Below are 17,717 nucleotides of genomic sequence, written 5' to 3' on the forward strand. Positions count from 1 at the left end.
CCACTTCCTTAAGTATTCTAGGATGCAGACTATCAGGCGCTGGGGAGTTATCGGCCTTCAATCCCATCAATTTCCCGAACACAATTTCCCGCCTAATAAGGATATCCTTCAGTTCCTCCTTCTCACTACACCTACTGTCCTCCAGTACAATCGTAAGGTTATTTGTGTCTTCCTTGGTGAAGACAGAACCGAAGAATTTGTTCAATTGGTCTGCCATTTCTTTGTTCCCCATTATGAATTCACCTGAATCCAACTGCAAGGGACCTACGTTTGTCTTCACTAATCTTTTTCTCTTCACATATTTATAGAAGCTTTTGCAGTCAGTTTTTATGTTCCCTGCAAGCTTCCTCTCATACTCTATTTCCCCCCTCTGAATTAAGCCCTTAGTCTTCCTCTGTTGAATTCTAAATTTCTCCCAGTCCTCAGGCTTGTTGCTTTTTCTAGCCAAAATATATGCCTCTTCCTTGGCTTTCACACTATCCTTAATTGCCCATGTTAGCCATGGTTGAGCCACCTTCCCCGTTTTATTTTTACTCCAGACAAGGATGTACAATTGCTGAAGTTCATCCATGTGATCTTTAAATGTTTGCCATTGCTTATCCACCGTCACCCCTTTAAGTATCCTCTGCCAGTCTATTCTCGCCAATTCATACCTCATACCATCGAAGTTACCTTTCCTTAAGTTTAGGAGCCTAGTTTCCGAATTAACTGTGTCACTCTCCATCTTAATAAAGAATTCTACCATATTATGGTCACTCTTCCCCAAGGGGCCTCGCACAACAAGATTGCTAATTAGTCCCTTCTCATTACACATCACTCAGTCCAGGATGGCCAGCTCTCAAATTGTTCCTCGACATATTGGTCTAGAAAATCATCCCTAATACACTCCAGGAGATCCTCCTACACCGCATTGCTACCAGTTTGGTTAGCCCAATCAATATCTAGATTCAAGTCGCCCATGATAACTGCTGTACCTTTATTGCACACATCCCTTATTTCTTGTTTGATGATGTGCCCAACCTCACTATTACTGTTTGGTGGTCTGGACACAACTCCCACTAGCGTTTTCTACCCTGTGGAATACCGCAGCTCCACCCATACTGATTCCACATCATCCAGTCTAATGTCCCTCCTTAGTACTGTATTAATTTCCTCTTTAACCAGCAACGCCACCCCGCCTCCTTTTCCTTTCTGTCTATCCTTCCTAAATGCTGATTAGCCTTGCATGTTGAGTTCCCAGCCTTGGTCATCCTGGAGCCATGTCTCCAATTACATCATACCCGTTAACTGCGTAGTTAATTTGTCCACCTTATTCCGAATACTCCTTGCATTGAGACACAGAGCCTTCAGGCTTGTCTTTTTAACACACTTTGACTCTTTAGAATTTTGCTGTAATGTGACCCTTTTTGTTTTTTGCCTTGGGTTTCTCTGCCCTCCACTTTTACTGTTCTCCTTTCTATCTTTTGCTTCTGACTCCATTTTATTTCCCTCTGTCTCGCTGCATAGGTTCCCATCCCCCTGCCATATTAGTTTAACTCCTCCCCAACAGCACGAGCAAACACTCCCTCTCGGACATTGGTTCTGGTCCTGGCCAGGTGCAGACCGTCCGGTTTGTACTGGTCCCACCTCCCCCAGAACCAGTTCCAATGCCCCAGGAATTTGAATCCCTCCCTTCTGCATCATTGCCCAAGCCACATATTCTTCTGAGCTATCGTGCGATTCCTACTCTGACTAGCACATGGCACTGGTAGCAATCCTGAGGTTACTACTTTTGAGGTCCTACTTTTTAATTTAACTCCTAGCTCCCTAAATTCGTCTCGTAGTATCTCATCCCGTTTTTTACCTCTATCGTTGGTACCTATATGCACCAGAACAACTCGCTGTTCACCCTCCCTTTTCAGAATGTCCTGCAGCCACTCCATGACATCCTTGACCCTTGCACCAGGAGTCAGCGAGAGCCGGAGCGGGGAGATCGAGCTGGCCTACTTAAGGCCCAGCATCGAGGAGACTCGGGAGTCGGCGAGAGGACTTGCGGGGAGATCAAGGCGGCCTAATTAAGGCCCAGCATCGAGGAGACTCGGGAGTCAGCGAGAGGACTTGCGGGGAGATCAAGGTGGCCTACTTAAGGCCCAGCATCGAGGAGACTCGGGAGTCGGCGAGAGGACTTGCGGGGAGATCGAGCTGGCCTACTTAAGGCCCAGCATCAAGGAGACTCGGGAGTCGGCGAGAGGACTTGCGGGGAGATCGAGCTGGCCTACTTAAGGCCCAGCATCGAGGAGACTCGGGAGTCGGCGAGAGGACTTGCGGGGAGATCGAGCTGGCCTACTTAAGGCCCAGCATCGAGGAGACTCGGGAGTCGGCGAGAGGACTTGCGGGGAGATCGAGGCGGCCTACTTAAGGCCCAGCATCGAGGAGGCCTACCGGTGCAGCTGCAGCAGGAAGGCAAAAAAGTAGAAAGAAATCGAAAGGTGACGTCACAGCCAAGGGGGTAAGTGATTAGTAAGTAGCTTTTCTTTTTTCTTTTCTTTATCAGTAAGTAACCTTTAGCATTGTTGTTGCCAAATTAAGTTAATCTAAGGGTTAAGTCATGGCAGGAGAGCTCGGACATGAGTTATGCTCCTCCTGTACTATGTGGGAAGTCAGGGATGCTTCCGGTGTCCCTGACAACTACGTGTGCGGGAAGTGTATCCGCCTCTTGCTCCTGACGGACCGCATTGCGGAACTGGAGCTACAGGTGGATTCACGCTGGAGCATGCACGATGCTAAGAATGATGTGGATAACTTATTTAGTGAGTTGGTCTTACCGCAGGTAAAGGTTCCACAGATCTAGCTTAGTGAACGACTTTCCACCAACTAGCATGGCAAATCGGTCATCCGCCTTCGATAACGGGTACTGAATCTGTTTTGAGAATCGGTTAATCGTAACCTTGTAGTCTCCGCAAATCCTGACAGTGCCATCACTCTTCAACAAAGGAACAATAGGGCTGGCCCATTCATTGAACTCGACAGGTGATATGACCTCTTCAAGTTGGAGTCTGTCAAGCTCAATCACAATCTTCTCCCTCATCATATAAGGGACAGACCGAGATTTGTGATAGACAGGCCTTGCATCAGAATCCAGGTGAATCTGCACCTTGGCTCCAGTAAAATTACCAATACCAGGCTCAAACAAAGAAGGAAACTTCTTCAGCACTTGAGCAAAAGAAGTGTCGTCCACCAAGGACAATGCTTTGACATCACTCCAGTTCAGCTTGAAGTTAGGGAGTTAGATATGGCCCTTATGGCTAAAGGGATCAAGGGGTATGGAGAGAAAGCAGGAATTGGGTACTGAAGTTGCATGATCAGCCATGATCATATTGAATGGTGGTGCAGGCTCAAAGGGCCGAATGGCCTACTCCTGCACCTATTTTCTATGTTTCTCGAGCCAATTCAGACCAAACAGCGTTGGACCATTACCTGAGATGATCCATAATGGTAGATCTTAGATCACGCCATCATATGACACCTTGACTACTGCACTGCCAATCACCGATATGGGTTCCTTTGCTTCAGTATGCAACATGGCTTTGACCGGACTCAGCTTAGGCTTGACAGCCTTAGTGTCCCACAGCTTGTCAAATGTCACTTGGCTCATGATCGACTAACTTGCACCTGCGTCCAGCTCCATTGATTCAGGCACGCCATATAGCTTCACATTATCAGTTATCTGCTGGATCTTTGATGAGAATGAATACAAAGCATCCACTTCCTCCTCAGATTGTGTATCCAAGTTAGCACTGGACTGGTCATCATCAACAATATGATGAGCAGCAGTAGCACGCTTGCTCAGTTGTGGGCACGTTTTCTGGAGATGTCCCACTTTCGATTAGCCATTTCAGGAGTATTGTTTAAACTGAACTAATGGGGCCAATGATTGCCCCCACAACACCAACAGGGTGAACTCAGCTTCGTACCAGGTGAGCTCTGAGCAGCTACAGGTTTCACGTAAAGAGTTGACTTGGCCCTGCCATGAGCAGCTTTGCCAGAAGACGACACAATCTTGTTTACAGTACCTGACAAGCCTGCCATGGAGCGCCAACCTTTTGATTCTGCCTCAAGTTCTCATCAGTCATCATACAGGCATGGGCAATTGTGATGGCCTTTTTCAAGTCCAGTTTCTCTTCAGCCAATAGCTTCCAAAGAATCACATCATGGTTGATGCCTATCACGAAAAAGTCTCTCAACTTGTCTTCCAGCGTGTTCCCAAACTTATACGGCTCAGCAAGACGTCGTAGGTCACGACAAATCTCGACACGTTTCGGCCCTCAGCATGGACATGCGTGTAGAAGTGATAGCGTGAGATGATGATCCCTTCCTTTGGCTTTAGATGGTCACGCACTAAATCGCACAATTCCTCGTAAGACTTGGTAGTTGGACGAAAGGGCGAGAGAAGGTTCGTCATGATGCCGTAAACCTTCTGACCACAGACGGTGAGGAGAACCGCCCTGCGATGGACTGCATCAGCCTCTTCCTTCATTTTGTTGGCAAAACAATATTGATCCAGGCGGTCGACAACGTTCGCCCAATTCACAAATTCGTGCAGAATTCCAATAGTGCACATTGTAAAGAGGAATGTTCTTAGTTTACCTTGTCGCCAATGTAATAACACAAGAGTCCGTTTTTTAGCAACCTCGACCAGGTGTGTACTGGATCTCTTATATTCCACATCAGATAAGTACAAGATCTGACTTGCTGTATTGCCTGCATGACATCCGACAGTGGCGCTCTCTGGTGCCTGGTGACCTCAAGCATAAATATATTACAAGACGAAAGATTCAAAGTAAGCATAAGTGATGGAGGTGTAAATAACACGGTTTAAAGGTTCCAAGGAGTAGTCGTACAGATGGTCCTCATGCTGTGCATGTAGAGTAGGAAGATATATTTAAATGCTATGTTAAAACTGGAGAGCAGTTAAAGATAAAGATACAGAACTGTGGAAAGATAGTTTCAATTAGATACTGCTTCAAAAAAGGCAGTACAGAGACAGTGGGAATTGTTCAAACAGGGGGTATTAATGTACAGTGTTGCCATATTCCCACAAGGAAAGGGAGCTCATCATAAACCGGTGTTCCTAGAATGTGCAGAAAAATAAAAATTACAATGAGAGTTAAGAGGGCCTGCCACAACTCTAGTGGAAAATGAAATGTAACTGAATTTATAAAATACAGGCAGGAAGTGAAAAAGATAAGAAATGGTAACAAGAAGTCTGATGAAAGTTTGGCGAGGAACATCAAGTTAAATAGTAAGGGTATTTAGAAACTGATGAAAAGCAAAAGAATAATCAATGGATGGAGCTCCTTAAAGAGAGAATGTGGAATAATATTCTGGAGGAAGAACGAGATACAGATAATGGGAAACAAATATTCTGCAGTCGGTTTTTTTTTACCTAGTAATACGATAGAGGGATTGAAGGGATACACGGGGAGGAGAGGAATCGATTAGAGCTGCCATAAAACACGATAGCATTGATCCAACCTCAAAATAGTGGATTAATTAAGGACACACAACATTAATCTGTAACCAATAAGTGCCGTTTGACACACTTAATTGAGTTGATTAACACAATACAAGTAGCAGATTTACCTTGACATTCCCGTGTGCGTTAAGGAGTTAACACCTCTGTAAATTCAGTGTTCACAGGAATATTGGGCAAATAGGTTAAAGTTCATTGGAGTGTTTCACTGATCAGAAGTTCCACCCTCCCAATGGACAAGAATCAGTAGAGTAAAAGATCTGTTTGTTTAAAAGACCATAAGTAATATCAGTCATTGTGTAAGCTAATTGCCTCACTTGAGATTTCCCTCAGATATAAATAATGGTTGGATTGAAGCGGCTTCATCTTATTGTCAGACTGAGCTATTGCTTGCAGCACGGCACCGTGTCACTGGAACAGATGGATCGACCAATCCTTGCCCAGATCGAAGCGGTTTATTATCCTATCCTCGCAGTGTTTGGTGTTCCTGGTAAGTCATTACCATCAGTTGTCAATGTCGCTCGGTGTTTAGCTGTATCACTGCTCTTGTGGATTCTCTGATCTGTTTGTTTTCACGGGGTTGTTTGCACAGCCCATAATTACTGAGATCAATTAAATGTAATCAGTTTCTACTGAATCGTTAATGCAATAATCCCACGGAAATTCCCAGGACATTCTAATTGTCTCTGGAGTTTCAGCATCGATAATATTAACAACTTTCATTGGAGGGGGAAACTGGTCTTCGACAGCAGCGCGAGACAGACTCACAGCGATTCAGAGCCCGTTTTACTCCACACCCAATTTCCTTTCCCATTGAAATAAAATCAAAAAAATGAAGCTTGGTAGAAATCTTGTGCCAATAACACTATTGGCTGTTTTGCTCTAGCGTCCAAAGCCGATTTCACACACAGCCAGATATAGAGAAACAGACAGGCAGAGAGATAGAGAGCAACAGAGTCAGAAATAGAGAAACAGGCAGGGAGAGAGTTAGAGAGCGACAGAGTCAGAAATAGAGAAACAGACAGGGAGAGAGATAGTGAGCAACAGAGCCAGATATAGAGAAACAGACAGGGAGAGAGATAGAGAGTGACAGAGTCAGAAATAGAGAAACAGGCAGGGAGAGAGATAGAGAGTGACAGAGTGAGAAATAGAGAAACAGACAGGGAGAGAGTTAGAGAGCGACAGAGTCAGAAATAGAGAAACAGGCAGGGAGAGAGTTAGAGAGTGACAGAGTCAGAAATAGAGAAACAGGCAGGGAGAGAGATAGAGAGTGACAGAGTCAGAAATAGAGAAACAGAAAGGGAGAGAGATAGAGAGTGACAGAGTCAGAAATAGAGAAACAGGCAGGGAGAGAGATAGAGAGTGACAGAGTCAGAAATAGAGAAACAGAAAGGGAGAGAGATAGAGAGTGACAGAGTCAGAAATAGAGAAACAGGCAGGGAGAGAGATAGAGAGTGACAGAGTGAGAAATAGAGAAACAGACAGGAAGAGAGTTAGAGTGCGACAGAGTCAGAAATAGAGAAACAGGCAGGGAGACAGTTAGAGAGTGACACGGTCAGAAATAGAGAAACAGGCAGGGAGAGAGTTAGAGAGCGACAGTCAGAAATAGAGAAACAGACAGGGAGAGAGATCGTGAGCGACAGAGTCAGAAATAGAGGAACAGTCAGGAAGAGAGATAGAGAGTGACAGTCAGAAATAGAGAAACAGGCAGGCAAATGGAGCTGAGTCCATGATCAGATCAGCCATGATCTTATTAAATGGCGGAGCAGGTTCGAGGGGCCAGGTGACCTACTCCTGCTCCTATTTCTTATGTAAGAAACCTGCCACCCTTATCCATCTGGCCTTATCCATATGTGACTCAATTCCCACACCAATTGCCCTCAGAAGCGGTCTAGCAAGTCACGAAGGGCAACTAGGGATAGGCAATAATGACAGCAATGCCCACATCCTGGGAATCCATTAAAATATGCACAGTAAATGTAACTGTGCTTTATTAACTTATTTACTGTTTTCTCCCTATTGCCATGTCTCAAGGTTTGCTAACATATGTCTGCACCTTGGGCTTCCGTTATTTACACAGTTGTCTGAGTACTCTACTTCTGCACCCTGGCCAAGATGGATAATGGGTGGAGATGCCGTCTGAGACTCTCCAAAGTATCTCAGAATGTTTCTCCCCTTAATCTGACACTCCCCTTTAATGTTCCCATCCCTTTTATTTGAATGATACCCATTTTCCGAGCTCCATTTCCCTTCCTGCTCCCCATAACCCTCTATTCCTTTATCACTCAAAAATATGTCCATCTCCGCCTTATATATATTCAGTGACCCAGCCTCCACAGCTCTTTGGGGCAGGGAATTCCATAGATATACAACTCTCTGAGAGAAGTAGTTGGAGATATATCCCCAACAATGTCTCCGCAAGATCCTGTAAATCCCCTGGGAGGACAGGTGCACCAACATCAGATTCCTTGCCCAGGCTAACATACCCAGCATTAAAGCACTGGCTACACTCGATCAGCTTCGCTGGGCAGACCACATAGTTCGCATGCCAGACACGAGACTCCCTAAGTAATTGCTCTCCTTCACGGTAAATAAGCCAAGGATGGGCAGCAGAAACGTTACAAGGACACCCTCAAAGACTCCCTGGTGAAGTACGATGTCACCACTGACACCTGGGACTCCCTGGCTGAAGACCACCCTAGGTGGAGAAAGTGCATCCGGGAGGGCGTTGAGCTCTTCAAATCTCAATGCCACGAGCGTGAAGAGGTTAGGCGCATGCAACGGAAGGAGCGTGCTGTAAATAAGTCTGACCACCCCCTTCCCCCGACGAATGTCTATTCCACCTGTGACAGGGTCTATGGCTCTCATATTGGACTGTTCAGCCACCAAAGGACTCATTTTAGGAGTGGAAGCATGTTTTCCTCAATTCTGAGGGACTGCCTATGATGATGATGGGCTCCCAAACCTGTCCCAATCTGCCGCTCAAGCTATGCTGTGAGGAGACCTGGGGGTTAAGTGCACGCTTCTGGTTAATACTGTACATTAACCCTTAGCCATTCATGTCGAAAATAACCTAACAAAAAAGTCCCAGCTAAAGTGAGAGAGACGAAGATGATTCGAGTGACACAGAAACAAACTGAGACATAGAGAGGCAGGAAAAACGTAGATTGTGAGGAAAACAGAGGGATGGTCAGAATCAGTGACAGCTATAGAAATACATCGAGAGTCAGAGAGAGAGCATGACTTGAGTAGTGGAACATATGCGCTGTAAATTGATTAACTCTCATTACCTGCCGGCCATTTTGTTATACCTGAAATGATTAATTTATTTATCCCACTGTTATTGCAGCAAATTTATTCACAATTGTGATTCTCTCCCGGGGAAAGTGCGGTCTCTCCGTATGTATCTCTCGTTACCTGGTGGCCATGGCAGCGGCAGATCTACTGGTCCTGATATTTGATGTCATTCTGTATGAGATTAAAGAGATTTATTTCCCACGTTCATTCCTGAACTATACTCTCATCTGCAGTCTCAATAGCAGCCTGGCATTTGCTGCCATTGAATGTTCTGTCTGGTTAACCGTCGCCTTCACCTTTGATCGATTCATCGCCATTTGTTACCAGAAGCTGAGAGTCAAATATTGCACCGAGAAAACTGCAGCTGTGATCATAACAACGGTGTGTGGGTTGGGCCTGTTAGTAAACATTCCACTTTACTTTGCAAATGATTTTGGTGAAATAGTTGATAACATACAATGGTTCTGTGTTGTAAAATCTACCTTCTACACCTTGCCCATTTGGAAGGCTTACTGCTGGCTTCACGTTATTTTAACCCCATTCGCTCCATTTGTGTTGATTGCACTGCTCAATGCTCTGACCATCAGGCACATTGTGCAGGCCAGTAGAGTCAGGAGAGGACTCCGAGGGAGTAAGACGGGTGAGAGTCACAATGATCCAGAGATGGAGAACCGAAGGAAATCCATCATTTTACTGCTCACAATATCAGGCAGCTTTATCCTGTTATGGATGGTAACTTCTCTCTATGAAATATGTGTACAAATTACAGATACTCAATTGTTCAGAACAGATTACGCAGATCCTTTTACCATCATGGAACACAGTGGATACATGCTCCAGCGTTTGAGTTCCTGCACCAACACGGTTATTTATGCAGTGGCCCAGATTAAGTTCAGAGATGCATTAAAGAATGTGATTAAATATCCCTTTGCTCAGGTAATTAAGTTAATTAAATCAAATTAACAACACTACATATAAACCATGACTCCCCATAGGAATGTAGGAACAGGAGCAGGCCATTTAGCCCCTTGACCGTGTTGTGCCATATCCAGGCTAATCTGTGGCCTAACTCCAGAAACCCGCCTTTGCCACATATTCTTTAATACCTTTGATTAACAAAAAGCTATCAATCTCAGATTTAAAATTAACAATTGACCTAGCATCAATTGCCCTTTGCAGAAGAAAGTTCCAAACATCGACCACTGTGTGTGTGGAAGTGTTTCCAAACTTCACTCCTGAACGGCCTGGCTTTAATTTTTCTACCATGCCCCCGAGTCCTCGACTGCCCAAACCAGTCGAAATTAACTCTATCTACCCTATCAGTTCCTCTTAATATCTTGAAAACTTCGATCAAACCACCTCGTAACTGTGTAAATTCCATAGAATACAAGTTTGTGTAATCTCTCCTCGTAATTTAACCCTTGGAGTCCAAGTACCATTCTGGTAAATTTGTGCTGCACTCATCCAAGGTCAATAAATCCTTTCAACAGTGTGGTGCCCAGAAGTTGTCTCAGTACTCCATGTGTTATCTAACCAGGGCTGTGTACAGCTGCAGCATAACTTATATCCCCGTATATTCCAATCCTCTACAAATAAAGGCCAACATTGCATTAGCCTTTTAAATTATTTTCTGCACCTATTAATGATGGTAATGATCTATGCACATAGACCCCACGTCAACTTGGACCTCCACTGTTGCTAGCTTTTCACCATTTAGAAAGTACTCTGTTCTATACCTTTTTAATTCCAAAGTGAATGAACTCACATTTGCCTATGTTGAAATCCATTTGCCACAGTTTTGCCCATTCACTTAATGTATTACTATCTCTTTCTAATTTTATGCTTCCATCTACACTGCTTATAATGCTACCTATCTTTGTATTATCAATAAACTTGGATATGTAACTTCCTATCCCATTATCTAAGTCGTTAATAAATATGGTGAATAGAAAAGGAGCAAACACAGGACCTTGCAGGACAACACTAGTTACATCTTGCCAATTAGATTATCTGCCCATTATCCCTACTCTCTTTCTTCCTCTGCTCAACCAATTTCCCAACCAGGTCAATAACTTGCCTTTAATTCCATGAGCTCCAAGTTTAACTAACAGTCTCTTATCAGGGACTTAAACAAATGCCTCTGGAAGTCCTATTTGTACGAGCTGAAATGCAGCCATTTCTCTGATTGGCTCTCCAGACCTATTGCTGATTGGCTTCCTAGGAGGATAAGCCACACCCCGAGGTTCCTCTAGAATGTGTAACTTGAACCGCCCAGCCCAAATTCTGAGTGAATTTCCAATTTGTAATTTGATTCATTTTGACTTAAAAAGCTTGAGGATAGATCTCCCAAAAAACCACCATGTTCCAGCTGAAGTCCATTACCCTAATGTAAATGCATCCCTCCCTTAGCTGAAAACCTTTAACCCCAGTAATCACTCCGCCAGCTGAAGACCCTTAGCTCAGCAATCCCTGAGGCAGCTGAAGGCCCTTACCCCATAGAAACATAGAAACATAGAAAATAGTTGCAGGAGTAGGCCATTCGGCCCTTCGAGCCTGCACCGCCATTCAATGAGTTCATGGCTGAACATGCAACTTCAGTACCCCATTCCTGCTTTCTCGCCATACCCCTTGATCCCCCTAGTAGTAAGGACTATATCTAACTCCTTTTTGAATATATTTAGTGAATTGGCCTCAACAACTTTCTGTGGTAGAAAATTCCACAGGTTCACCACTCTCTGGGTGAAGAGGTTTCTCCTCATTTCGGTCCTAAATGGCTTACCCCTTATCCTTAGACTGTGACCCCTGGTTCTGGACTTCCCCAACATTAATAAGAACATAAGAACATAAGAATTAGGAACTGGAGTAGGCCATCTAGCCCCTCGAGCCTGCTCCGCCCCCCAACAAGATCACGGCTGATCTGGCCGTGGACTCAGCTCCACTTACCCGCCCGCTCCCCATAACCCTTAATTCCCTTATTGGTTAAAAATCTATCTATCTGTGATTTGAATATATTCAATGAGCTAGCCTCAACTGCTTCCTTGGGCAGAGAATTCCACAGCTTCACAACCCTCTGGGAGAAGAAATTCCTTCTCAACTCGGTTTTAAATTGGCTCCCCCGTATTTTGAGGCTGTGCCCCCTAGTTCTAGTCTCCCCAAGCAGTGGAAACAACCTCTCTGCCTCTATCCTGTCTATCCCCTTCATGATTTTAAATGTTTCTATAAGATCACCTCTCATCCTTCTGAACTCCAACGAGTAAAGACCCAGTCTAATCAATCGATCATCATAAGGTAACCCCCTCATCTCCGGAATCAGCCTAGTGAATCGTCTCTGCACCCCTTCCAAAGCTAGTATATCCTTCCTTAAGTAAGGTGACCAAAACTGCACGCAGTACTCCAGGTGCGGCCTCACCAATACCCTGTACAGTTGCAGCAGGACCTCCCTGCTTTTATACTTCATTCCTCCCACAATGAAGGCCAACATTCCATTCACCTTCCTGATTACCTGCTGCACCTGCAAACTAACTTTTTGGGATTCATGCACAAGGGCCAATTGTGGAGCAGTGGAGGCGTGTCCTGCTCAGTAGGAGCTGTGAGCAGTGAGAGGAGCAGCTACCAACCTCAGCTCCTGCCTGGAAGGCCTGGAGTGAGCCCTGAGACCAGCCCAGGAAGAGAAGGAAGGAAGGGGCTTCACCACCAACTTTCACCCAGAGGAAGAGGAGGAAGCAGAAAACTTTTGCTCAACATTTCCACCATTTCTACAAAGAGTTGGAGAGAGGGGGAAAGACCAACAACAACATCCAGTGTGGAAGGAGGGAGATTCTACCATTTCTACAGGTGGGTATATTGGTGCAGTCCCAAATAAACTTTGTTGTATCGGTGGGGGGAGGAAAGAAGACCACTGAGGGCCGGAACATCGCGGGGGGTGTGTGTGTGTGGAAGTATGTGTGGGGGCTTGCCTATAACTAGGCCCCACACACAATTGAACCCCCCCCCCCCAATTGCCTAGCCTGGGATAGCTGGAGCTACCAGGCTGAAGATTCTTTAATCACCCTATTAACATCGTTGGGAGTGTGTGCCTGGTGGCTCGAGCTGCCCCAGGTGAAGACATCTTCTCCACTCACCTGAAGACCACCTCAAAGACTATTTTTGTTTTGCCATCTGGGGATTGCACCCACCCACAGCTGCGAGGGGAGACCTGCCCTCGCAGCACCCCCCCTTCCCACCCCCCTCTCTCTTTCTCTGTTTCTCCCCTCTCTCTCTGAGACCTCTTCCTCCTAATTTTTTAAAAGAATTAAAACAACTGAGCAGAGGGAGCAAGGCCCCTCCCCAATTGCCAACCAGGGGAGAGGTGTGCCTCGTTAAGGGCTCCTCTGCTCAGTCAATATACGAGGCCAATAAAGACCATTAAGGCCTGTGACTTTGGGGTGGGTGTAGCCCTTAAAGGGACCCCGTGATGGCGACCCCATCCACGCCGGTGGCAGGGCCAGCAAGGACATATGCGCAGGCGGTGTCCACATCCACGGCACCTCCTGCGCCACCCGCTGCCCTGCCACCTTTTACACTCATCACGAAAAAACACGGGGTCAAGAGCTCCACTCACCCCACAATGAGCATCGCGGAGTGCGTGCGGGCGATGGCTGGGGTAGTCGGCCCCTCGGCCATTGTCGCGGCCTCCAATATGGCTGGGAAGGCCGTGTTCTTCCTGGGGTCGGAGCGGGCGGTGTCCCTGGCCATCGAAAAGGGGCTCACGGTGGGCGGGACGTTCCTGCCGGTGGACCCTCTCGAGGCCACCGCGCAGAGTGTCATCCTGTCAAACGTCCCGCCCTTTGTTCCCGCTGAGCTCCTCCTCCCTCACCTACACCAACTGGGGGAGGTAAGGTCGGGGATTAACCCCATACCGCTCGGCCTCAGGGAGAGCAGCCTGCGCCACGTGTTCTCCTTCCGCCGCCAGCTCTTTATCCGGCTGGCGCGGGAGGAGACGACGGAGGGATCATTTAATGTGGTGCACGAGGGGACTGCCTACCGCGTCTTCTGGACGTCGGACGGCGTGCGGTGCCATGCCTGTAGGGAGGTGGGGCATGTTCGTAAGAACTGCCCCGCCTCCAAGGCCGCCAAACCACCGAAGGCGGCCAAGGCTGGCGCCGCCGCCACCCCTCCCCCTAGTTGCGTCCGCGTGCCGGGAGCCGTAGGTGCGCGGGCATCGTCGGAGGCCTTTGTTTTCAGGGCCGCCGGCGGGGGGGAGGGAGAGCGTCCGACCGGAAAGAAGGCGCGGAAGAAGGCAAAACATCCAGAGGCGGGTCCCTTCAGTGCGCCAGACAATTTGACCACCGCGCTCAGCCCAACCCAGTCACCGGCGAGCGCGGGGTGCCCCGAGCCCGTGCCTGAGCCCTTGACCAATACCACAGAGGGGCTCGGGCGCGGGCAAGAAAAGGAAAAGGGGCGGGTGGAGCGGGAGGCCTCGGCAGACATGGAGGTCTCCCTGCCTCAGCGCACCTCCAGCAACAAAAGGAGGCGCCGCTCCGTTGAGGCGGAGGGGGAACAACATCCCTCCGCGGAGGAGTCGGTGCCCGCCGCGTGTCCCGCGTCCCCCACCAGCGCCCCCAAGCTGCGCCGTAGGCGAGAGGAGTCTGTCCCCGGGGAGGGTGAGACAGTTGAGGCTGCCCAGCCTCAGCCTCCCGGGGATGGCGTGGAAGATCTGCCTGTCGTGGGGGGCGTGGGGACCGCGGAGGAATGCGTAGCCGCCGGGCCGGGCGTCCCGGGGACTGAGGCGGGCGGGGCCGAAAAGGCCGAACCTGAGCCCGCCCAACCAATACCCAACTTCCCCCGGGAGTCGCTCGACCCGGCAGAAAATGGAATGAATGTTTTTAATGATACTATACATGCTGGGCCGGGGGGTGGCAGCGGGGAGGGGGAGGAACACCCACCCTCGCCCCTTACTTTGGAGCTGGAGCACTTGGGGAGCCTGGGGATTTCCTATGGCCGGGTCTCTCCTTGTTCCCCGGTTCCTGGGGCGGAGGGGGAGCCCCTTCCGCTGTCATTTCCCGACCCGGCACCATTTTTAAAAGAGCCAGGTGAGGACTCCTCTCCCGACGATCCTGGGGGTGGGATCGGGGCAGAGCCAGGGCCGGTTGGAGCGGCCGGGTCATGTGCCGTACCTTGTGCGGTCGATGGGCCGGCTGCTGGCGGCCACCTCCCGGAGGAGGACGGGGACTCGGTGGGGGACGCAGGAGAAGAACTAGAGACCACCGCCAAGGAGGCAGTGGATTTGCTCGCGGCCGCCGCTGAGGCCCTCCTCATTCCTGCAAAGGAACTCCGGGACTTTTTGGCCCAGAGCCGGGGTCGCCGCGACCAACCCCGACTGGCCCTGGAAAAATGGTCCGAGCCAGAGCTGATCAAGGGGTCCGTCCGCGCCGCCGTTAAAACCTTGGCCGCGGGCGGGCCCTTGACAAAGGAGCAGCACCTTGAGCTGCGCGAGCTCGAGGGACTCCTCGCTGGGCTGCGGAGGGAGCGGAGTTCAACAAAAGACTCCGCTCCCTTCCCCACAATAGGTTAAGGTAGAGGTTGCACTATGCTTTTGCCATGAAGATAACCATAGCCAGCCTCAACATCAACGGCGGCAGAGGGGCACGCCGTAGATTTGACAATTTTTCGCTCCTGCGGGAGGGGAAATATGCGGTGTGCTTCCTGCAAGAAACCCACACCGTTCCGGGAGACAAAGCCACGTGGCTCCTGGAATGGCAAGGAGAGGTCCGCATGAGCCACCTCACCGCCATTTCTAGTGGGGTGGCCATCTTGCTGGGCCCGCATTTTCAGCCGGAGATCTTGAGGGTCGAGGAGCCCGTGCCAGGCCGCTTGCTGCACGTAAAGGTTCGCCTGGGGGACGTGCCGCTCCATCTCGTGAACGTGTACGCCCCTCAGCCCGGCCCACAGCAGACGCGCTTCTTTGAAGAGGTGTCCGCTCTTCTTGGCTCCGTCGACGTCGGCGACTGCATTGTCCTCGGGGGGGATTTTAACTGCACCCTCGAGGCGAGGGACCGCTCCGGTGCCCTGCAGTGCATGACGGCGATGGAGAAGTTGAGGGACCTGGTCGGGTCCTTCGACTTGGTGGACGTCTGGCAAAATCTCCACCCCGACTCCAGCGCCTTTACTTGGGTGAGGCCTGGAGTAGGATGGTCCAGAGTCGACCGCCTTTACGTGTCTCGGGCGTACGTTTCCTGCGTCCCGGCGGCCTCCATGTGGCCGGTGCCGTGTTCGGACCACCACCTGGTGTGGGCGGAGCTCGCTTCGCTCCGCGCGAGGACGGGGTCCGCGTACTGGCAATTTAACAACCGGCTGCTGGAGGACGTGCGGTTCCAGGACTCGTTCCGTCGATTCTGGTCCGACTGGAGAAGGAAGCAGGGGGGCTTCCCCTCCTTGAGGCTATGGTGGGACGTGGGCAAGGCTCACGTCCGCGTCTTCTGTCAAGAGTACGCGAGGGGGTCGACCAAGAGGCGGGCGGCGAGGGTCGGGCGCCTAGAAAAAGAGGTGCTCGACCTGGAAGCCCGTCTCGGTCAAGTCGTCCAGGACCCGGCCCTGCGGACGGTGTACGAAGCGAAGAAGGCCGCGCTGAAGGACCTGCAGCTCGTCGGGTCCCGAGGCGCGTTCGTGAGGTCGCGGATCCAGTTCCTGCGGGATCTGGACCGCGGCTCCCCCTTCTTCTACTCGCTGGAAAAAAGGCAGAGTGTCCGTAAGCAGCTCTTGACGCTGCTGGCCGACGACGGCTCTCTCGTCTCGGATCCGGAGGGCGTCAACAACAGGGCCCATGAATATTACGGGGCTCTGTTCTCTCCGGATCCGTCCAGCGAGGAAGCGCGTCGAGTTTTGTGGAAGGACCTGCCGAAGGTCAGTCCGGAGGGCGCCGAAAATCTGGAAGCTCCGCTAAGCCTGGCGGAGCTGACCGGTGCCCTCGCCCGGCTCTCGAGGGGCAAATCCCCGGGGCTGGACGGGCTGACCGTGGAGTTCCACAGGGCGTTCTGGGACGTCCTGGGGGGCGACTACGCGCGGGTCCTGGGGGAAAGTCTGGCGACCGGGGAGATGTCCCTCTCTTGGCGCAGGGCAGTCATCGTCCTGCTGCCTAAGAAGGGCGATCTCCGCCTCCTTAAGAACCGGCGCTCGGTCTCCCTCCTCAGCACGGACTATAAAATCTTCGCCAGGGCGATGTCTGCTCGCCTTGGTGCCGTGCTGGACCACATGATCCACCCCGACCAGTCCTACACGGTCCCGGGCCGGACAATCAACGATAACATCCATCTGGTCCGGGACCTCATCCATTGTTCCCAGGAGGCTGGTCTGTCGGTCGCCTTCCTATCCCTCGACCAAGAGAAGGCGTTCGACAGAGTGGATCACGACTATCTGCTCGGAACTCTGCGCGCTTTCGGGTTCGGGACGCATTTTGTCGCCCGGATCCGACTTTTGTACGCCGCCGCGGAGTGTCTGATTAAGGTTAACGGGTCCTTAATGGCGCCCCTTCGCTTTAGGAGAGGGGTGCGCCAGGGATGCCCCATGTCCGGCCAGTTATACGCCGTTTGCGTGGAGCCTTTCCTGCGCCTCTTGCGGACGAGGTTGACGGGACTGGCTCTGCAAGGGCCGGGCGTGGAGGTCGTCCTCTCGGCTTATGCCGATGACGTGCTCCTCGCGGTAGAGGATCCCGCTGACCTGCGGAGGATGCGTGAGTGCCAGCAGATTTACTCGGCCGCGTCCTCCGCCAGGATCAACTGGGAGAAATGTTCCGGACTCCTGGTGGGTCAGTGGCGGGTGGACTCCCTGCCGGAGGAGCTCAGGCCTTTTGCCTGGAGCACGACCCATCTCCTCTATCTGGGAGTCTACCTTAGCCCCGACGAGGGAGCCTGGCCGGCGAACTGGCAGGAGC

General features: G+C 50.1%; 1 protein-coding gene across 1 annotated transcript in view; it reads left to right on the forward strand.

The window, feature by feature from the left end:
- The first annotated feature begins 5,854 nt into the window (after window positions 1–5,854).
- LOC139230215 (probable G-protein coupled receptor 139) overlaps window positions 5,855–17,717 on the forward strand; it is an 84,683-nt gene continuing 72,820 nt past the window's right edge. Inside the window, exons 1-2 of the mRNA XM_070862053.1 lie at window positions 5,855–6,002; window positions 8,862–9,745. Of these exons, the coding sequence (XP_070718154.1) occupies window positions 5,855–6,002; window positions 8,862–9,745 (1,032 nt within the window). The remainder of the gene's footprint in view (window positions 6,003–8,861; window positions 9,746–17,717) is intronic.

Source organism: Pristiophorus japonicus, chromosome 19 (genome assembly GCF_044704955.1).
Source record: "Pristiophorus japonicus isolate sPriJap1 chromosome 19, sPriJap1.hap1, whole genome shotgun sequence".
Taxonomy (NCBI): domain Eukaryota; kingdom Metazoa; phylum Chordata; class Chondrichthyes; family Pristiophoridae; genus Pristiophorus; species Pristiophorus japonicus.